Below are 23,478 nucleotides of genomic sequence, written 5' to 3' on the forward strand. Positions count from 1 at the left end.
TACTGACTGGATGTGATTCCGCAGCACTGAATACATTCATTCTTTATGAAGTAAGCTCCACTAAACTCAGAGCAATTTGTTCCTCAGAAAAAAATGGTCGTGAGCAGACCAAAATTATTTATCACTAGAAAAACATTCTGAAGACATTGCAACATTGCTGTTATGAAACACACTGGAATCAAAGAGTATTATGTTATTGTTAGTAGTCTATCGATCTTATCTTTCTACATTTTAAATTCTGAAATGCTATCTTTTAGGGCATACTACTACAGCACAGTTTGGAAGTATCAGATGCGCCTCTTATAAAACTAAATGCAATAAGAAACTGATCCCCCCCCCCCCTCAGTCCACCAGGTAACACTTTTAAAAAACAAAACCCAAAACATTATTTTCAGTCATTTTTGACAGGCTTTCAGGAAGCAATGTCCAGTTTTGCCTTAGAAGTTTCTCTTATGCCTCAAAAACACACAGAATCATTCAAAAATCACTGATATTTTTCCTGAATATAAACAAACAGAGCCTATGCTAATACTGCCTTGCATCAGTGATGGCACTAACATCTAAAGACTGTAAATTCAGGTCGGGATGCTTGGCTCAGTGGATAGATTTATAAAAGCTAAACACCTGGTGCAAAACATGCACAACTCTATTTCAGCACACCGGTGGATGATGTAGGGCCATTTATCAGTAACAGTGACCCAAACTTACCAAATGGACACTTGCAGCATCTATTTTTCTCATTAAAACAAGTACTTAAAAGCAAATGCTGTAAATGATTTCTGAAAGGGTACTAAGAACATTAAAGATTTCTTTCCATCCCATCTCTTTTTAAGAACTATAAATATTTCAGTCAACTGTCTGCAGCTACTACACATTTCCTATATATAAAAAAGAAACAATACTGTAGAAAGTTAAAGTTAGCACTATGCTTCTCAACTACCACCAACTGTTAATTTGTATTATTATATGAATGTTAATAGTAAGCATTTCCTTGTGATAATAATGGTGGTAAGACTATTTCCATTTCTTACAGACCTGTTTTTACACTTTTTTGTTCTAGTCTCTTCATTTTCAGCCAATGAAATCAGAACCAAAGCACGTTAATAGACTTAAAACCAGACAGAAGAATTGAGTGCTCATTTGGCTACAAGTTTTCACTGAGAGAAGCAAGACAGGCATATTCACTCCTCTATTAACCAACATAAAAAATCTAAGTTGTTGAACAACTAGGGATTTTCAATCCTTTTGTCAACTGACATCTGCTACAACTCAAGAGGTCCTAAATAATATACTGTATACCGATTGTGCCTTACTTATATCTACAGAGAACAGACTCTAGAACTTCCTGACTACACTTCGTGATTACAAATAAACTAGAACTTCCTGATTACAAATAAAAAAGCAATGGTGAAACTGTCTCACTCTCTTTTATACTTTTTTTCCTCTCAAGTGTGGGCCAAACTATAAATATCTAAATCTGTGGTCTGGGCCCACAATGAGAGAGAGAAAGAGAGAGAAGAGATTTAAATTAAGTTGAACAAACTGAAGAGTTAAATGGTTAAAAAGTGAAGTTAAAAAAACTGAAGGGTTTAACCTCCCCCCCCCCCCCCCCCCCAAGCAAGAATATTATCAGTGCATACACGGATTACATGCCTGCACAGCCACCAAGGTTGCAACTGAAATGACAGTCAAAGTAAAGAGGGTTGGAAGGAGAAAGGGAGGTGGGGGAAATATTGACATAGATGGAGAGGGGGAAGAAAGGAGGGTAGATTGCCCTAGAAGGGGAAGGGGAGAGAAGAAGAGGGGGTTATTGACAGAGAAGGTGAAAGAGAAAGAGAGTGGGTAAGATAGAGAAAAAGAAGGGGGGAAATAGAAGGGGAAGACTGACAGAGAAGGGGATGTGGGAGAAAGAGTCAAGAAAAGTAGCTTCATGATCTCCCTGTCAGGGATTTTACAACTTACTGCCTTTACAGATGCTTTCATGGGACATTAATGTTCCATGCTTCATGTTTAATTCAACCAAAAAAATACTGGAATTGAAGACAACTTCATTTGTACTACACTAAAAACTGTTCAATGTTACTATCAGTATTTTTTCCAGCAAAGATCCTGTGGCTGAAAACCAAAGTGTATGTGTGTTCCATTATGATCCCACAACCTTCCGTGATTAATTTTATGTTAAAGGCCATATTAAATGACAGGATCTCAGAAGTGGAAAAGGCACAGGTTTCAGTTCCATTTCTGAAAGTCTGGGACAGGGGTCCCCAACATGGTGCCCTCCAACACCTTTTCTGGCTCCCACCAAGTAGGAAATAGACAGGACCAGGTAGGGCTTTTGCCCAGCAAGGCTTCTGATGGGCAGTGCAGATTTTTTAAAAAACGAATATTTTTTTTGCCAGCAGCTGCCACCACAGTACAAGGAACTGAACTGTACTGCTGAAGATAAATTGGCAATCATTTTGTGGCTGGTTCTGCTTCCTGCAACAATTATTTTTGTAGCAGTCATTGTGTTCTTGCACCTACCATCCATATCAGAATTCCGAAAGTACCCACAGCCTCATACTGGTTGGGGATCAATTGCCCAGGAAATCAGGTGAATTAGACTGTTTTAACTATTATCATGCATAGGAACATACAATTAGCTTTATAAGAACGACATTGTCACAACCTAATTAATTTCAATAGTATTACTACCCCATTTTATTGGATGAAGAGTTATAGACTAAATTCCAGAATAAATTCTGTGAGGTACTCCGCAACAGATATCTAACTTTCCTCTAACACACATGAAAGCCGGTAAGAGCAATTAAAGCATAGTATGTATTTACACGTAAATTTTCTAAATAAATAGGTGTTATGTTTTAGTATGTTTTATTTCCCTATCTATTGTAGAGATACTACAAAACTGAAAATTAAGCTTTCATGTCATATAAATTGCTGCTGCTTGTTTTAGATAATCTAAGCACTTGACTGAAAAACATGATAAGAAAACTTGTACCTGTATTTTGATTTATTAGCACTGATCATTAACATAAATTTCAAAACAGCATAATTTTCTACCTCATGTGGAAAACAAGATTTAAATCAATCCAACATTAACAAAACCTGACAGATCAGATTTCACAAGATATTTTGAGTAGGGGAGGAAACAGGAGGAATGCAAGACTGCATGATGTCAAAACTACAAGTTATTCACAGCAACAGTTTTACAGGGTCAACTATCTTAAAGCCTGTTCTAAATAAAAAAAATCTTCCACCAAGTATTGTAGGATGGCTTGAAAAAGTTGTTTATATCCATAGAACTGTCTTCCTCAACTCTCTTACTGAATATATGGACCCATTGTAATTTTAATTTTAAAGACTTGTAAATTGTTACAAATAATGGAAAAATGAATAGTATACAATTTTTCTTCAAGTCTACAAAACAGTTTCCACCACTATTATTTTCTGCACAAGGCAGCTCATTGCTAAGGGAAAAGAATAAGGGGCTAAACAATTGGGGAAAGTTTTCACGTGGTAAACCACTCATACTGCAGAGTCCAGATGCTCAACATTCTTGACATCAGAGTGGAAAAATTTACTGTTAGTCTAGAGAAATTTAATATCACCATTCTTGTCATATCCTTCATAGCTTCATTATTAGAACTAGTCTGTGGAAGCTATAAAGTACAGCTAAATGATAAAAAATATGGTCACTGTGTTCCTTCACTCTTGCATATTACAAGAAACTCTAATCATGTCAAAGAAACTTTTAATCGTTATTAAGACAAATGGGTGTCCATTTACCTTCATTTATTAAGTCATTTACTACATCAGAATTTTGACCAAAAATGCCGAGTTAAGTCCTCAGTTTTTAACTGAAACTAAGGGGTAATAAACACTAAAGAACATATACCTAAGCCCAAAACAACACTGTAAATTTTTTCTGTATTAACAAAACAGAACACACAGACTTTTAAGTTTTCCACTTCGTCAAAGGTGGCATAATCAGTACTGTTCATTGCTATTTCTACCAGGCTTACATTTCTCACAAGTAAAGTATTTTACAGTTCTGTAAACGGATCGGACATTTGTTATACATGATTAAGTACCCAGCAACCCCAATGCCTGGATTATGACATTAATTGCTACTGCATAGTGGAATATAATAAAGTCCATCAATATTGCCTGAAAAAGATGTAGTGACATTAGCACTTTAGTATTGCCTAATGTACACTGAAAGTTTGTAAATATTCATTTTGCTAAAAACACACCCTAGCACTCTTCAACACTGCTTCCAAGGCAGCTTCCTCAGCAATGTTATAAAATAAAGCATGCAAAAAATAGCAACAGCAAACATGTTTTTAAAAATTCTTTCCATAATGCCAACATAACCCATGTTTAAAAATAATCAGAGATAACAACAGGGAAACCACAAACACATGTTAAACAAAAATCCTAGAGAACAAGTTTTCATCTGCTATCTACCTATACTAGGCTCCAGTCAAAAAGTCATGAAACAGAAATACCATAGCTGAGGAGCCATTCCCAAGAAGGCCCTGTTCCTCCATCATGCCTTCTTGATGGCCAGGGCCTATGTAGAAATCCTTAGTATGCATTAGGCAGGGGTCCCCAACTTGGTGCCCATGGGCACGATGGTGTCCGCCAACTGTATGCGTCCAGGTAGAGCTTTTGCCCACCAAGGTTCTAATTGGATGTGCAGAATTTTTAAGGGTTGCTTTAGCAGCAGCTCCCACCATAGTACAAGAATCTGAACAGTGTTACTGAGGATAAGCTGTGGCAATCATTTTGTGGCTGGCTCCACGTCCTGCAGGAGTCATTTTGTGGCAGCCATTTTGTGTTGCACCCAGCATGCCATTTCAAACTCTAAATGTGACCACAAGCTCATAAAAGTTGGGAAGCCCTGGCCCAAGGCATATATTAATAATGAAATAGATACACACCAGATATGATTGTTTACAAACTTTTACCATCTTTGATTATATATTAAGACATTCATGCACTTGGGGTTTCTTGCTATAAATCAAGCTGTTACATACATTGTCAAAATCTGTTATCAAGAACAGCAGTTTAGAGATAATACAACCAATATTGTTAGGGTCTTCCAGAGTATCAAGCCTTCATCGAGGAAATGTTTATCATATCAGAACACAAAATAACTGCATGAACTTTTAGTTTCATTTAACCACTTCAAACACAGGCAACTTGAACATCTTTCAAAGGTTTGTTCTCTTGGTCAGTTTTTACAACAGTTTACAGTTTCTCAAACCTGTTTCAAAAGGACTTAGGAAGATGATTTTTCAGAATTCTATTTATTACTATATCCAACTCTAAAGGGATTGCCAGTCATGAAAGAAGCAAAACCTAGAGACCTAATGATAAGGAGGGTTTATGAATTTAGTCATTTCCCAAGGCATGCAGAAAAACCTCTCTTCTAAAACAGTAGGAAAGAGCATGATGAAAACTTAATATGCTGAAGGAGATGCTGGATGTTGGGAAACATTTGGTCTCAGGAAAAGAAAGGAAGGTAGAGACGTTCACTTGCTCAAGTTCCTGAGAGCTTATAGAATCCTGGAGAGAGAAAGATTTCAGGGGGCAATGGTTTTAAAATTGCTACCCTTCCTACAACTCTTCTTCACCTCCTGACTTGTTTTGAATATAAAGCAGAACAGCATACAAGGAAATGCAAAGATTTCAACTGTATTACTCTGTGTCAGTTAACACAGCAAGGTAAAGTGACTTCTACAGTTGATGTTAAACTACAGTCTGCTTTGCTAAACTAAAATCAATATTCTCAAAATGTCAAATTGTGACTTACTACCAAAAATAAAATTAAGAATATGAATATACATTTTTGTCCCTTTGTCTTAGGTTGAGGGTAAAAGTGAGGCATACATATAAACATTCTTTCCAGTGGCCGGGCAAAAAGAATAATGCTGAAAACACATGTACAAAACACATGTACAAAAACCTGTGCGTCACTTACAGAAGTAATTAGCTGTGTAAAACACAGTATCCTGATTGAACATACACCTTTTCGTGAGCAACTTTCCTTGCATAAGTGGAAAGCACCTTTTTATCAAATCCCACATCTAAAACTTTTATACATCCATTTTTTTAATTCCATTAGGCAGTTATACGTTATGTAATGTGCACTACAAACATATACAACTCAATAAACTAAGGAGATCGATGTGCAGAAGTCTGCTTTCACACATGTGTACCATTTGATGGATTAGGAATAGTCTTCCACAGAACTGTCCACTAAAATAGTAGGGGTGATTCTTATGAGTGAATTTCCTTGGGACCAGATCCCACTCTAGGGTGAGGCTAATTATGCAAGTTGACGCCTACTGACTTAAACATGCCACTGTCTGGAAAATAGCTGTGAATGTAGAAATGGTTGTTTTGAGTCCCTGCTGTAACTGGGTGGGGGGAGGGGCAACAATAATATTTTGCAGAATTTTGGACTGGGTTATACAAGGCTCACAGGAACAGCAACAGGAGGCACTGAGCGGAATGGGAACTAAAACACTGCTTATGCAGAAGCAGCAACCGCTGTACCTCTGCATTTTCTTGATGGAATAATCCTACAGTTGTTTAGTGAGCCTTATTAAGATCAACTTACATCCAGGTAAATCTGAAGTCTAGTCTGCAAGCCTGTAAATAGCTTGTTTGGGAGTAAACACAATAGAACCTAGTGTGGCTTACTTCTGAGTAAACATGAGTAGGCATGCATGGCAACTCTTTTATAAGCACAAACTTTTTGGAGCAGTGGATAATCTTTACCAGCATAAAATACTTAGTTTATATTTATTATACATATTGCTGTAACCAGAGGATGCCCCTAACAAGTTCCAGACAGAGCAAGACTAACTTAAACAATCACACTGATTTATGGTTGATCTGATCACAGCACTGCTCATCCTGCATAAACAGCACCACATTTTGACTCTACTTTCGTATTATCTAGATGAGGAGTTCTTGTTAAAACAGATCAAACTTGCTACTTGTGTGCCTGGGCCAGAAGATGTCTCAAGGCTGCAGGAGACAGCCATGGCAGGGAGCTCCCCGCCTAGCAGGGAGGAGGAGAGGGCTGGCCAGGATGGGACCTGGCCAGCCCACGCCAGCCAGGCCTTGGAGTTTGCCCCAGAGGTAGATGTCGGAGGGATGGGGAGCAGCTTCAATGAGCAAGAGGAGCAACCAATATGGGAAAGGAAGGGCAGACTCACCCTGACCTCAAGACCAAGACTGGTGGAGGTGGATGGGAAGGCAGGACAACCCCTATATAGGGATGGGGAGGATCCAGGCCAAGGAAGAAGCCTGAGCCCAAGGCTGGGGAACTGTGTGGATCATGAGAGTGAGGCAGTTTGTGAGCTCCCTCACTTCTGAGGCCAACCAGGAATCAGGGGCACTGGTGAACCCTGTTGAGGGACAGACAAAGGAAGATGCCCCATCCAGCGGGGGCGTCACAATGGGTTTACTCTGTTTGTGCATTCAACCAGAGCAAGCTCTGGCCAATATGCAAATGATTTATTAATAATTACTAAACTGACAATAACTCCATATAGAAGTTATCAGACCAATGCTTACATACCTGTGTCCCCTCCAGATCCAGTTGACAAAGCTGGCATGGTTTAGTTTGCAGACCACAGAACACATATGCTAGAACAGCAGTCCACACAGAAGATGACAGTAAACTTCAATACACTGCTTCTGGCTTTTTTACCAAGATTTGCATAGTAGCTTCAAAGCAGCCTGCAAAAACAAAAACATAAACAATGAAGAAAAACCATTAACATTGCAAGTGGCTAACAATACCCAAAGAACAATAGCCATCTAAAACCACTTCATAGTCAAGTTGCTATAAAATGAATTTTTTAGAATCTCAAGGACTAGGGAACAATGTGCACATTGTTTCTTATAATCTAATAGATAACCAGAGAATGCATGCATATATAAGATCTGTGAAAATTCTAACCAAAATCTAAATTTAGCAGAATTTGACCCTTTCTCCCACTGATATACCACATACTGCTTTTGAAATCCTTCAAAAACAATTTGGCACACGACATGGGGGACCTCTGATCAAGACAAACAAATCTGCAGCCCCTTTAGGCTCCCATGTCTAGTTGAAGTTCTTGGGGGGCCTCATTTTTCCAACAAAACCTGAAGACCGCATGAACTTCTAAGGCTACAGCTGTTTACTCTCATGTAAGATAACCCCAACTTTTCTGCTCTCTTCATTAGGGAGTAGAGTATTTTTTTCAAGTATTCTGAACTACAAATCTTGGATACCAGTTGACAAATAGAGAAAAAAATTGTAAAGTTTAAGCGCAACAATATAATTCATTATCTTGTACTTATTGAGCAAAACAGAACTGTTATAACACAAACTAGAGCCAGAGTAATACTTACATGAGACTGTAACAAAAAATAACAGAAGACAGACACCATACATTATTATATAACTAATGTTCAGGAATAGTTATTCGTACATTTAAGTACTTTAATGCACGCACACACCAAAGAATTAGTTTCAGCACCTGGACAGGATTTTCTAGTTGCTGATTAAATTGTCTGGTAATATTTATAATCACTGTGTTATAAGGAACAGGTTTAAATATTAGTTCTGTAAAAATTTGATATTTTAACAAATAATATTCAAATACTCAATAGTCTTTATAGCGTGCTTCACTTGACAACTGGCTATGGTCTTTATGTTTAATCATAACTTATCCTTGCATACATAGGACACACAAACAAGGTAAAACAGATTTCAAGCCGAGGATACTCTATACATGTTTTTCAAATAAGTCTGTCTTTGGTGTAAGTGTAACATACACACGTCATATATCGACCACTGTGACTGAATTTCACATCCGATATTGAGGAAATGATTTCTGAAAAGAATTATCTGCTGCTGGGATCTTCTGGCTCCTCAAAGAATTCAGAATGTCGATCGAAGGGGGCGGAAGAGTGCATGTAACAGAGCCGTATAGTTCCTTTGCTACTGCTGAGGACAAACACATTACAGTGATGGGGGTGGAACTCTGCAGCAGTGATCACCTCGGTCAATTCCTCCATGTTAGCAGGCTTTATATCTACAATGTTAAAACTTCTATCTTGATTTCTAAATGCCACAGGTTGATTCTTAAGTCATCTGCAGAAAGGTATGTTTCATGATCACTATTAATTGAAATGGAGTTTATGTGATACGTTTGCAAATATCCTTCGAGGACTTGCTTCTACCATTAGGTCCATGGGTTTCAAGATTGGCACCCCTAATGCTGTGATTCTAAATGGATCCTGAAGTTGTCCATCTTCTTCTTTCAAGTTATAATCTTCAGCTCTTTTATCCCTTTCACTGATTTTCCATAATTTAATAGTTTCGCCGTTTGTAGATAATAAGAAGTGAGCAGCGTTTTGCTGCAGTAACCACTTAATTTTATTAATCTTTTCCTCAATTTCAAGACTTTTCAAGTAGTCAAACTCAGGTTCGTGACTTTGAAAGGTACTGTAAACATTACACTCTCCCCTTGATTGAGGACGTCTTTTATTCTCTGGCTCCCTTTGAAATATAACCACTCTGCCACCTTTGTCTCCTGTTGCAAGAAGATCTCCAGAGTAATTAAATTCATCTGTTGAGATGTCAGCTTCAGTCACGTCTTCGTCAATCGCCCCCTTCACCTGGGAGAAGCACCACTGGAAATTGTTGCCACCGTCTGCCACCCCCGCCATGTTGCACCGAAGCATGTGCCGGGTGGAGCCAAGGGGCTGCGGGGCCCGCGAGAGATAGAAGCCAGTCGGGAACAGACAGGATCCACTATGAGCGATGCTGCTGCTGATGTGGCGGCTGCCAGCACCAGCGCCACCCAACGTACACATGTCAAAAAGGAAAATATTTAAAACTTGGACACACACTCGCAAATCAGTTATTGCACAATTGTTAGCATTACACAGCCTGTCAGCTCATTCAGTCAGCTGCATAGCTCAGACCTTTGAATCTATATCAAAAGTATCTACCCATATTAATGAATCTATTATATGGATTACAAAGCTATTAATTAAGATCACAAATTTAAACACCAGAAGTTCAGTTAAGCTAGCAAACACTCAATATTAACAAATATGGGTGCCATTCCTCATTTTTCTTTAGTGTGGTTAAATTCTTCGATATTAACTTTCAAAATCATTACTATAAAAAGTATGGCATGAAGTTATTCCCTAAGGTATCTCCATGTATATATTAGTGAAAAATAAATGATCTGATGAAATCTCTAGTACTATAAAGCTTAATATTTTGCTGGAATGAAACAAGATTCTTCTCCTCAAAACTTGTAAATTAAGTTACATTTTTAGTGATGTTTGCTTTGGCTAAATTTACTTCAAAACGCTTTGTAATTTTGTGTCAAAATCCAACTATGAGTACTACTAACTGCTGCATGGAATCGATTTGCTGCAACACAGAAATACCAGCTGTTATAGTATGTCCTGAGAGGGATTACCAAATATTCTTAAATTGAAGTTCAATCCATCTTTCCATAAAAACACAACCAAAAGCCAGGAATGTAAAAAGAGTATCAAGTGCACCTGAGGCATTTACAATGCCCAATAGAACTGTTAGAACCAGCCCTTTAAAAAGGCTTACTTTTTTGAAATTTCATTATTCCAGTTGTACCTTGGTTCTATATCACACTGTATCAGATTCTTTTGGCATCTACTATGTGGAAACAGTGAATTATGTTAAGTTCAGTGATATGTTGTTGAATTTCCACCAGGCCCTTAGTAACCTCTCAGGCTTCTGTAATACTTGTGACATCTAGTGGTTACATGAAATGGTGCATTGCCATTTATTTGGGACACAAGGGCCACTCCACTCAGATATAAATATTACAATGCTGAATTCAAATTTAATGACTTTTAAAGAAAAAAGTTACACTACAGATTCACACAAGAAATTTCAAAATCATGTCTTATATTCTTTGATTAACACTTCTGTATTCCAAAACCTACTTTACTACTTATTGGAGTCTAATCTGGTGGATCACATTAATTTATAGTGCACAATGTAATCCAACTTCGGTCACAGTGAGAAAAGTGGACTATAAACATAACAAAATCAATTAAATAAATACCAAGAGCTGTTATTCCTAATAGGATATACATCAACTCTCACCACAATACATGTTTTTACTCTCAAATCAGTGTTTATTAGCCTTAGGCCATATACACATACAAAGATACATCAGCCAAAGCCCTCCTACCCTCAGATTACAAAAGTATAAAACATGTTATGAGAGTTTTTCAAGCATTAGAGTACAGAAGCAATGCAGTTATATAACATTAAACGGAATATCATAAATTTAGTTAAAACAGGATTATAATACATGTTTTTAATACTTGGGGAAGTGCTACAATGCTCAGAATTCATAGTATTTCAAATGACTATTCAGAAACTATGACAACTATCTGGTAGTACTATATCAACCATAACTGCCCTACAATGGTGGCTTGTCTAAGGACACTTCACAGCTAAATGGAGATTTAAAGCAGGAACTTGGTCCTTGTAACATGCCTTCAATCATTTTGCTACAATAATTCTTGTAATTCGGTTGAATTTTAGAACATTAAAATTAACTGGAATTCAACGATAAAAGTGCTCTCTAACCGTGGCTGGAGTGTATATGGGATGGATCATTATATAATCACAGTGAGTGTCTAGGTTCCATGTCATAGAATACAACAAGAAAAAAGCCTTACAGAAGATTTGGCCTTCATGTGACTTCCAGTGGGTTAACATTTTAACTGGGATGCTTCTTTGGTAATTGCTGTTTCACTCAACTTCTTAAGCCTTTGCTCCAAAGCCTGATGATTCTTTTGGATGCTTCCAGTTTGAGTTAGTATAAGATTCCAAATGAAGCATAGAGCAAGAATCTGCTTAAATTACTACGTTTTAGTAGTTTACTAAGTGGTGAGAATGAAGGAAAATAGTTAAACATGTGGTCCTATATTTCCAAAACTATTTTCCCAGAACTCTCAAAATGTCAGTGTGACTAAAGCAAGAACTAATTGGCTTAATCTGCATTTTCACAATTATTTTCTCTAATGAAGAATTACCACAGACTAACAGTGTCTGCTAAATCTGGCTCTGGACAACTATTTCTACTGCTATAAATTCTTCCACAGGTCATTTTCAACTCATTATGTTCAAGTCTCATACTTTGTGGTTGTTTTATTACTTAGTTTGGGGAAATGGAAATGCAGAACTGATTCGGAAAAGTATTTTGCTCTCTTCATGTATGTGTGTACAAAACATAATCATTCACAGAGAAGCCTTTAAATGCTTTAAAAACTTATACTATTGCCTAACATACAAGAAGCTGAAGATTTAGCGAGAATTTTTATTTGAAGATGAAGCCCTCTGCGTGGATTAATTCAACAGCAGTGGTGAATACTCATCCTGTTCATGCAAAAACAGAATATTTCCTTAAGTCTACAGGTTCAGAGCCAAAAGTATTAAGCATGGTCACAGAGCTCCTGTTCCATTCAAGGAGTTTAAACATTCATACAAGCCAAAGAGCACAATTTGTATTTATGTTTTGCTAATTTTCTGTTTGAGAGCATATAAATATCCAATATAGTTTCTTACTAAATACCAAAATCTAATTCAGCATAATCGTTTTATTAAAGCTAGGATCATTTCAATGCAGCATTGTTCATTTTTTGGGGTGGGGGGTGGGGGGGGGGGAAGCAAAGGAAATGCAAACATTAACTTGGAGCCCCTGCATATCCTGTATAGCCCACAGTATATACCTTCATAACAGAAAATGTTACTATAATGAAGGCAAAAGGGGGAGCCATACAAGAGTGTAAAAAAAGCATGCGTGCACACACACTCTCCCTGTGAGCCTTTGATTAAACAAGACATTATTCATACTTGCATTTGCTAGCTTCACTTCCTGTCTAAAGTTGTACCAAGCATAGGTTCCAGTACTTTTGACATTTTCTTTCTACTCTACTCAGTTTATCTGCTAAGGGAGAGACATTCCCCACACGCGCACCTGTACTCTTGAAACATGACCTATTTGGAAGCCAGGGAAGAAAAGTATAAGAATTTATCACCAATAACGAACAATGGTTCTTCCCTCCAACTGCAGAACTGTTCTGTGATCTCTCCATGAAAGTACACTATATGCCCAGTGACATTCTCAGAAAAACTGGTTTTCATTTTAATTCCATTCTGCTTATTTGATGGCTGTTGACTTGTTTCATTGTGTGTTTAAATTGTTTAATGATTATTTTAGATTTTTATGTAATTAAATTCAGACTACATGTGAAGTGATTAAAATAAATAGTTTTCCTAAATTAAGGCATTATAATTTGTTTTTACATTAAATTCTCAACAGGAAAATTGCTTAATATCATTTCCTACAGTAGCTTAGTTGTCTATGTTACTACTTTATCAATTTGTGCATTCTAGACCAACAAGCTAATCTAGGTACCAAAAATCACACACAAAATGATTCAGTTATCCTGTATAAAAATGACGTATCCAAATTTCAGGTTCAAATCTTTCAGTCTATGCCATTCTTACAGGTATCTTTAAAATATAACTGGTATATCTTTTCATTATCAACCCTATGTATTAATGAAACCAAAGTTGATGAAAATACTCTGCCATTAAGATAGCAATGAATATCAATAAAACAATCCCAATGAAGTTCACAGTAAGTCTAAATGCCTTCCAAGTATATCACCTTGTGTGTTTAAGAAGAGTACATCAAATATAGGACATAAACTACAGAGAAGCTTCCTTATCCAGTATGACCACAGCCATTGCTAGTTAATGCAAGTCCAGTATAACTAACTATTGTGGATACAACATTAAAAGGATTCTAGTGATCAAGGTAACTCTTTGGTACCACATTGTCCCCCCCAGTCCCCTCTGCTGCAGCTCAGTGTTACATGTAAATGCTTTAAACCTGGGTAAAAATGAACTCAGCAAGTTTCCTGAATGCTATTGTGAAGCCGACTCAATTTAGGAGAACCCAAACAAGCAGGTTGTTATACACTGGAAATGTCCAATAAACAAGCAAAAAGTTTTACAAACACAATCTAGAAAAGGAAAAGTATACACTTTGGCCAGAAGGGGGCGCCCATACTCTACAAGAGAGATACACACGCCTATCATGGAAAAACAAAAATACTCACTGCCTTGGTTAACATATTCTCATACTACATTTGTTAATGAATATGAAGCAAAATTTTCTAACAGCATATATTTCCATACCTGCACTCAGACTGCATTAGAACATTTAGGTCTACATTCTACTTTCAGACCTAAATATAACCATATAATATAACGACTGACGTCTTATTCATCAACTAACAAAATACTTCCTTGGGAATGTTTAAGGTCAGCACCTTACAGCTGCGTTTGTAACACTGGATATATTCTCCAAATTTAAGATTTCTTTTCTTTTCTTTGAGAGAACACCAATCAGTTTCACATTACTGATACCACATTTACCAGGCATCTTGCAGTTATATCCAGGTTAACATTTGACAACCTTATTTACAGATGATGAAACAGAAGAGTTGATAAAGGCAAAGTATTTCTTAAAACTCTGGCTCACAGGTCACATCGACACTTATCAGACAATAGAAAGATGGAGCTTCTGTGTCCCAAGACAATACACCTTCAAAAACTAGCAGCTGGGGAAAAGAGGGGAGGCAACTACCTCCATTATCTGCTTGTGGACTTCCTGGAGCCATCTGTCTGCCTACTGGGAAAAATAAGATGCTGGACTAGATGAGCCTTTGATCTGATTCAGCTGGTTTCTGGTAAGTGAAGAAGAAGAAGAGTTTGGATTTATATCCCCCCTTTCTCTCCTGTAGGAGTCTCAAAGGGGTTTACAATCTCCTTGCTCTTCCCCCCTCACAACAAACACCCTGTGAGGTGGGTGGGGCTGAGAGAGCTCCGAAAAGCTATGACTAGCCCAAGGTCACCCAGCTGGTGTGTGTGGGAGTGCACATGCTAATCTGAATTCCCCAGATAAGCCTCCACAGCTCAGGCGGCAGAGCGGGGAATCAAACCCAGTCCCTCCAGATTAGAATGCACCTGCTCTTAACCACTACGCCACTGCTGCTCTAACCCTAACCAACACATCTATAAGCATAAATGGTGGAAGAAGTCAACAGGAATCCTTGCTTAAAAGAACAGAAAGAGGGAAAAAATCTAGTTCTAAAAGGTTACAATGAGGACTGAACAAATGGACCCTTGCATCAAAGGTCTAAGTAATTTTAAAGACATGCTGTTAGCAACAGACTCACAACCGGGTATCCAATCCTGTGGGTGGCAAGCAATGGGCAACAAACAGCTTTCTAGAAGATACAAATCACAGATCATACAAACAATGACATTAAGATTCTGACTAGTCTAGGAAGAAGAGTAATGTATTAAGAGTTATTTTCTAAAAAGCACAGAACAAGATGCCATGACTGGTCACGGGAAGGACCATCCTTTGTGCATATAAAGAGAAGAGAGAAGATACTGACTTACAGAACAAACTTAAGGAAGTTGCTGAAAGAAAGAAAAAACTTGAAGTCACTCAATCAGGTCATGTGGTATGATCATGGCATTTCATCATAACTTTGTTATGGTAGTTGTGCCACAGAAGATATTGTTGTGTGACGCTGCCAAATGCTGCAACCATCTCTTCTTCCAGCAGCAGCCTTTAGCGGTGTTTTACAAACATGGCTGCTGTCACCAATAATTTCTTGCTGGCAACTGCACTGTTGGCAAGTATGTTGAGGACTCTTCCCCCCTCCCCTCCAAATTCTCCTTGCATTGCTGTGAACTCAGAGGGACGGGTCAAATGCCCACTGTGCCAGGTTAGGAGACACTCAGAAGTATCAAGGTGCTGCTTTCACTGGCCTTTCCCAGATAACAGCTCCTGTGGAACTTCAGAAGGACAGGGGAAGCAAGTTCATTTAACTATGTCATGCAGATTCCTGGAGGCATTCTGAGGTGGCAAGAAAGATTCCTGGTACTTCAGAGTATCTTCCAGTCTGGCGCAAACCAGAAGGCTAACTCCTCTTCCATGAATTTTCTGCACATGCCAAAGAACTAGAGACAGCAAGGGGAAGGGAGAGGCCAAGGAGGGACTGAAGCAGCCACAAATACTTGGTATGGTGGCCCACTTAAAAAAAAAACCACACACACACACAGCATGCAAAAATCAACAACATTGCAAAAGCCTGGAACCCAATTTCACAAACAGTGTGACCCACAGAGTGGGAAACATTGCCACATACTATTAACACTAAAAATTAGTTGTGTTATAGCTTGCAAAAAGTACCAGAAATTACTACGATGGGTACTTTAATACCCATACAAGGTACAGTTTTTCCACACCAGAGCCGAAAAAATTATCAGTAACCTGTTGAATTCATTCAGGTAATCTGACATTCTGCTGTGGTAATGATACACTGTGACTCTATCAGCCCCTCAAACATGTTGGAAGCAAGGAGCAAATGTTCCAATACCACGAGTATGGCTAAACCCAGCAATACACTCAAACTTTATGTCCTTGTCAGCACAATTTAATTATCCATTGAATAATTAGTTCCTAACTTCCGCTCTCACAATTAGTCTGATGGGGGCATACGATGATACTTTGGAAATGAGCTTGTTTCAGAAATGTGAAAAAGGGGATAGCACCAATGGAACCAATCTAGCTGCTTAGTAGGACATGCCTTTCCTCACAGGAATACTTAGCAGTTTTAGGTGACAGTTACAGACAGTGAAGGTAAAGCAGATTTCTACAGAGATCAGATGATGGAGAACAGTTTGAATTTATACCCTGCCTTTCTTTCCTGTAAGGAGGTTCAAGGTAACTTACAAACTCCTTTCCCTTCCTTTCCCTACCACAGACACCTTGTGAGGAAGGTGGGGCTGGAAAGGTTCTGAAAACTGCGAGTAGCCCAAGGTTGCCCAGCAGGCTTCATGTGCTGGAGAAGGGAAACAAATCCAGTTCACCAGATGAGAGTCTGCTGTTCATGTGGAAGAGTGGGGAATCAACCCAGTTCTTTAGATCAAAATCCACCGCTCTTACCCACTACACCATGCTGGCTCTCACCATGACAGAGCAAATTCCTTTTCTTACTGTCTTGTCATGGAAATCTTGGTGCTGTGTACAAAGAACAGGAAAATTTCCAGCATCATATAAAGAGGATCTGATACCTCTTATCAGTTCCCTGCCAGCATGGCCACTGGGCTGGCAGGCCATTGGGAATTGTAGTCCATAACATCTGAGTGCCAAAGGTTCGGCCACCACTGATTTAGGGAGACCGTGGTGGCGAACCTTTGGCACTCCATATGTTATGGACTACAATTCCCATCAGCCCCTGCCAGCATGGCCAGGTGGCCATGCCAGCGGGGCTGATGGGAATTGATCCTGTATCTAATTAAAGGTCCTCCTAGGAGATCATTGGAGAAATGAGACAAACAAGGCACCTGGCATTTACTAGTTCAATTTCCCCAGGCTTGCTGAAAACATGGTGGTATGGAAGGGGGAGTGACAGACAAGACAATGGATTCCAGCATTAGAGAGGAAAAGTGTCCCCAGAAACACAAATTACAAACATAAATTTTATCATTTCACATTAGAATGTTTTGTTGTATGACAGAGAAATGTAAGTGCATAAAGTTCTTATCATTGCTTTGTCTATTCAATGACAGTAGATTCATTCATTCTTTAACAAGTTGCTTGCTACACTGGCACCAATATTCAATTAAATGGAGCTTATTGAAACAATTACATTATCACAAATTGAAGAGAAGTTAGTTTAGAGTTAGAGCAAGGGTTGCCAAAAAGTGAGCTACTGGTAGTTCACTGGCTACTGCAGATTAGTTTGTGCATCCCAAAACAACCTAGTAAAAATACTTTTTTTGCTGTGCTGCTTAGTTAATGGATGCATTTCTGGTGCTCTTTCTGTCTATTTCTAGGCCAGAACAAATCTTGATACCACGGTAGTAGGCAGGGGGAGTAGTTCAGGACTATTTCATTACTCTGGTGTAGGTCTCAGTAAAGAAAAGATTGGCAGCCCGGGATTTAGAGGTTATCCCATATTTAAATACTATAATATTTGTGTCCTAGGTTTAATAAAATTACAGGAAACACTGAATGATTTAGGATTACATTTTTGACAGCAACCATTGGAAATGTGGTTGTTAAAATATAAAACCCAGACTGAAAAATTATTTTGGATCTTAATTTTTGGGCTGACCTCTACAGCCAAAGAGAAATTGTCAAGGCTTGACGTATAAACTTGAAGGACTCCAACTACTCCACCCCCCCTTCACCAAATAAAATTTCTGGGACATCATAACCTGTGGTGTGTGTGGTAGGGGAGGGAACTGTTCTAGAAGGTTTGTGCTGTTAACAGTTCATTAGATAAAGTCATAAAGCAACTGATTTATTGGAAGAACTTGACTCTAGCAGTTTTCATAAAAAATTCTTTCAAATTAGTGCTATGGAGAGCAATAAACTCAATTTGAGGGAATGCTGCATCTTGATATGACAGTTAAAACAAAAGTCTCAAGGTAAAAAGTGATCATTTTATGGTTTATCTAATTAACCAAATCGATCAAAGTAAATCAAACTCCTTATACAGGCCAAACATAATTAGATTGAGAGAAGAAACACCATGAGAACTAGAGAGGGGAATTCCAAACTGGAAGGGGGGTGGGGGAGAGAATCCTAAATTATAGCTTTTATCAAATTTTTATCTCACCCCTCCTCCGAGGAACTCAGCGTGACAAAGATAGTCCTCCTGTCCTCTCAGTTAGCCTTGTAACAAGGCTTGTATGATAAGTTAGGGCTGAAAGAGTGTAAATGGCCCAAGGTCAGACAGAAAGTTGCACAGCAAAGCATGGTCCTCTCTTTGTCCTAATTATTTTCTTTAACCCAACGACCCCATAGTGTCCACTAATGTTTCCCAGTGCCCATTTGCTTCGTCTCTAAAACAGCTCTTCCCCAAAGAAAACATACTAGTTTTCCTCTATCTCTCAGGAACAGAATGGGCTTAAGGTGGCAACATCTCTGGGTCTTCAGAAAAAAAAGCATAATTTTCCCCATTACTAGAAGCAATGTGAATATTATAATTTTAAGATGTACTGCTAATTGGCAAAATGACCATTATATTAATATGTTTAGAATTCCCTCTATTAATCATGTAATTATACAGACGCTACTGACAACGGACTTATGACACTGGACTAATAAAATTTCCTCTTTGATAGTATGGAAACAATTACTTTTAATCATGTGAAGTGTTGCATTTGAATACACCAGTCTTCACTTGACCTCTGATCATTCTGGGCTCTTATTGCTTTGCAGCTTCTTTGCCCATCAGGGAAACATATGCAAAATCAGTCTTATACGAATTGCAGAGAACCCAAGATCTATATTCATGTTGCATAAATCAGGGGTCATGGTTTTAATTATTGCCTGTTCTGCAGCTGTCAAAACGATGCAGAATATCAATGAGCTACTAAATTCTCTACATGCTGCTCTAAAGGTCAGCTGGACAAGCACCTAGAGTAACACACAACGCCCAGTAAGAGACTACAGCTCACATTTGCCTCAGCAATACTTTCAAAGTAGCTTTTAAATAAAGAAATTATGTATTTAATCCATGAATTCTTATGTCAAAACATATGTAGGCCTTGAGAATTCTACAATATGCAAGACCTAAGTTCTGCCTAACAAGCAGAAAGTTTTCAGTTCACAATTTTCAACATCTTTTGTTTTTCACCATCATAGTGGACAACTACATCTAAAACTGAAGGCTAAAGCAAAAGTACTTTACTTTCTGCAGGGAGCCCCATGATTGTATTTTTCCAAAATGTCGTTTTTCCCTCTCATCTTACTCTTTCCTTCAAAGGAGCTTTTAAAAAACTGGAGGTGTATTGAGTGCTTCTAACTTCAATCTAACTTCATTTTGCACTTTCTTTGAGTTGCCCCTCTTTGACCAGAACTGAGAAAAACAAAATATCTACTTGCAAATTCAGGTAAAACTAGCACAGACTGAAGCACACAACACATGCCCAGCATGAAAACCAAGTCACTCCAACATTCCAAAGTACAAGGCTTCAAATGCCTGATATAGGCTGTACTTTGGGTCTTCTGTGTAGCTGCAAACTAAAGAAGCCTTCCACAAATGCAAGTATTCAAAGCAAAACAGCCGTTGCTTCAGAGATCAACACTGATAACCACTATTTAATCATCACCAATCTATTTTTATTCGCTTCCTTAAAAAGGAACTCTGTTTTTTTCCAATTCCAAGTCTTACTTTCTAATTACTGTTACTACATTTCCTATCATCATTCAGCTATTATAAACAGAGGTATAACTACAAAAAATAGCACCCAGGACAAGCACTGAAATTGTGTCCCCTCCCCAACTCTGCTGCTCCAGTGTGGCCTCCACAGTGTTGCAGTGAAGTCGGGGGGGGGGGGGGATGCTGAGACACCTTAGTTGTTTTAACTGGAAGGAAGGAAGAATGGAGAGAAGGAAAAGGAAGAGGGAGAGAGAGAGAGGAGAGGCTATAATTTGTATGAATGTTTTCCTGGGAGTAAGACTCACTGATTCAAATGGGACTTGCTTCCATGCAGACCTTCTCCTTAGACTGTGCTGGGATAGCAAAATGGCAAGAGACCAAGTCTGCACGAACTGTCTCCTGCAACTGCAAATTCTGCAGAAGAGTCGCCACATTCCCTCCCAGATCGCAATCTGCTAGATCAGACTACCTCAGCACCCTGTTTCTAATAGGATGGCCAACAAGATGCCTCTGGGAGACTGACAAGCGAATTTCTCCTGTCTGCTAGTATTCACAGTTAGAGTGCTTTGAAACATGGAGGTTCCATTTTGCTCTTATGGCCTTTTGTACTAGGAGAAAAAGGAGACAAAAATGACATGAGTTGGGAGGCTGAAGGAAGTTCCCCAGTGCATGGCAATGGAATCCTGAACCCAACTAGTATGGGGAGGGAGCTGTATTTTCTCAGACACACAATTCTTCCTTCCCCCGTTCCTTTCCTATTCTTGTATCTTTCTTTTTGCTAACTTCATTTCCCTTTTTCTTATTTTCATTTTTCCTTCCTTCATCTAATCTCCTTTCCCTCTGCAATCCTCAATTGTTATTCTTCTTTCTATACTCCATCATTATCTTTCCTTCCCTCTCTCCTTTTCTCTTTCTTTTTTCCCTCCCTCCTCACCATAGGCGCTGATCTTGAAGAGCTCCTGGGCCTCTGTCCTGGCTGCGATGGGGATGAGCTGATGGATCCTCCGACAGCAGAAGGCTCAGCTGGGGGGGGGGGGCACAATGGTGGGCTCCTGAGTGGCAGCCACCTCCCACAAGCCATCGAGGGGAAGAGCTCAGAGGCCCAACTGTTGAGGCAGACCCCAGGAGTGCAGGTATCTTTTCAGTCTGTGGGGAAGGGAAGTGCAAATCAATAGATGGTTGCTGGGGGAGGGGAAAACTGGGGGGGAGGTTAACCGAAGCAGGAAAGCAATTCAAATTGAGTAGGGAGGCTCCCACCACCGCAACTGCTTTCTTCTGTCTTTCCCACTCACCAACCAGCCTGTCTTCGCCCATCTTCAGTTTTCCCCCTCTTCCCTAACCTTGTCAGCCTTGTCCTGGGAAAAGTTTAGCTGGGCTATGTGGTGCCTTGACCACTTGGTTACATGCACGCTTGGGCCAGGCCAAGTTGTGTGAGTAATGAGTTTCTAGCAGTTGCTACTGGGCTTATCTCCAGAAAGTCCTCTTTGTGGTGGGGCATTTCATTTCCCCCCCCCCCCCAACCATTTATATTTTCTGAAAGCCCTTTTCCTGTCTTCCTGCTCCCTTCTCTTCTTCCCACATGCCAAGTAAGCTACCTTTTATCTGCGCCCCCAGCTTCAATTATATTTAATTCATTTATACCCTGCCTTTCTCCACAATGGGGACCCAAATAATTATCTTCTGTTTTATCCTCGCAGCAAACTTTGAAGTAGATTAGGCTGAGAGTGTGTGACTAGCCCTAAGTCAACCACCGATTTTCCCTGATAGAGTAGGGATTTGAACATGGGTCTCCAAGAGCCTAGTCTGATACTCTAACCTACAACACAACACTGCCTATTGAACCTTTGCAAGCTCACATCACCATTTGAGATCTAGGTCACTGAGATCCTGAACTGACACTTCACTATACTACACTGGCCAACATGGGGTGGCTACTGTTTAGCAGCAAGTAGTCAAACCTGGATGAATCAAGGAAGTCACATGGTAGTCAATTGCTGGGTGACTTCTGCCAGCCCTGTCCCTGGTGTGTCCTCCCCTGCTCCCTCCCGTTTTTTACTGACAAAAACCAAGATTTGACAGCTTGGCAATACTGTTGTGACTGATGAGCAATGGCCACTGAGGACAGATATGCTACAGACACTTCTTCTATTGTTTTGGAAGAACTGAACCCCTCAATTATTTATTTGTTTGCTTTTTGTTAGATTTCAGATTTTTCTGCAAGCCTGGGACTCTTCTTGTCTGTCCACGGTTCCAACCTCCAGATTTAAGTCTCTACAGATGGCGCCATGTTGAGAATTAAATGCACTGTTGATAAAGTAGTGTCTGTGAAGAACTTTGAATACTGAAAGCGCTTAACATTTTAAGAGAACCTTTCACACATTAAACCACAACTGGAAATCAAATCTTGGGCGGGGAGTGGGGGAGAGGATTAGCAGTAAACCAAATGTATTATGCAAGAGGCCTGCAGAACAGATCAATCTAAAGGGGCCCAAGCAGACAAATAGCATTAGATATGAGCTCTCAAAAAGGCTCCCCCAGGAATCCAAGGTTATTCTCTTTTCAAGTTAGTTAGATCACAGATAAAACTTAATTCAAAAAAAGCAATCTTATCAGGCTGAGTCTCTCATAAAGCTCTAAGGAAAAGTAGTATTTGGAGACATCAAATTTTAACTGTGAGAGAACATGTACATTTATGCATCTAGTTCTATATATAACAGCTAGTTTCAAACTGATATTCTATCTTTGTTATAGTCCAAGCTGTCACACCATTTTCCCTCCTTCTCCTGCTGTCTTCAGTACTACAAGGGCAGTATAACGGCATATCATAAAAGCTAGTTTGCTCTTAGGTTCCAGTAGGTGTACATACTCCTCTCCTGTAGGGGGCAGGCATATGAACTGCAACTATGAATGACAGCAGGACCATAATGGTAGAGGAAAGAAGGGGAAGTAATTAAATATCTATACACCATTTCCTTAAACAGGAGAGCATGCAAGTAAGCTGTTGTCAGTGAGACTGGTTGTTACACAACAACACCCCCCCCCCATTATTGTATACTTCCAGACCCTGAGTAGTAAGCCTACAGAGGTAGGGGCTTTTCTCCAATTTCTCTCTAGGATGTCAACTTCATG

General features: G+C 39.2%; 1 protein-coding gene and 1 pseudogene across 8 annotated transcripts in view; both read right to left on the reverse strand.

Moving 5' to 3' along the window:
- Positions 1–23,478, reverse strand: part of MPP7 (MAGUK p55 scaffold protein 7) — a 98,210-nt gene that overhangs the window by 65,501 nt on the left and 9,231 nt on the right. For all 8 annotated transcript variants that reach the window (XM_048510575.1, XM_048510574.1, XM_048510573.1 and 5 more), the window contains exon 2: positions 7,598–7,758. In XM_048510575.1, coding sequence (XP_048366532.1) covers positions 7,598–7,634 — 37 coding nt within the window. In that variant the 5' untranslated portion in view covers positions 7,635–7,758. The remainder of the gene's footprint in view (positions 1–7,597; positions 7,759–23,478) is intronic.
- On the reverse strand, positions 8,809–9,741 carry LOC125440636 (annotated as a pseudogene).

This window comes from Sphaerodactylus townsendi, linkage group LG11 (assembly GCF_021028975.2).
Source record: "Sphaerodactylus townsendi isolate TG3544 linkage group LG11, MPM_Stown_v2.3, whole genome shotgun sequence".
Taxonomy (NCBI): Eukaryota; Metazoa; Chordata; class Lepidosauria; order Squamata; family Sphaerodactylidae; genus Sphaerodactylus; species Sphaerodactylus townsendi.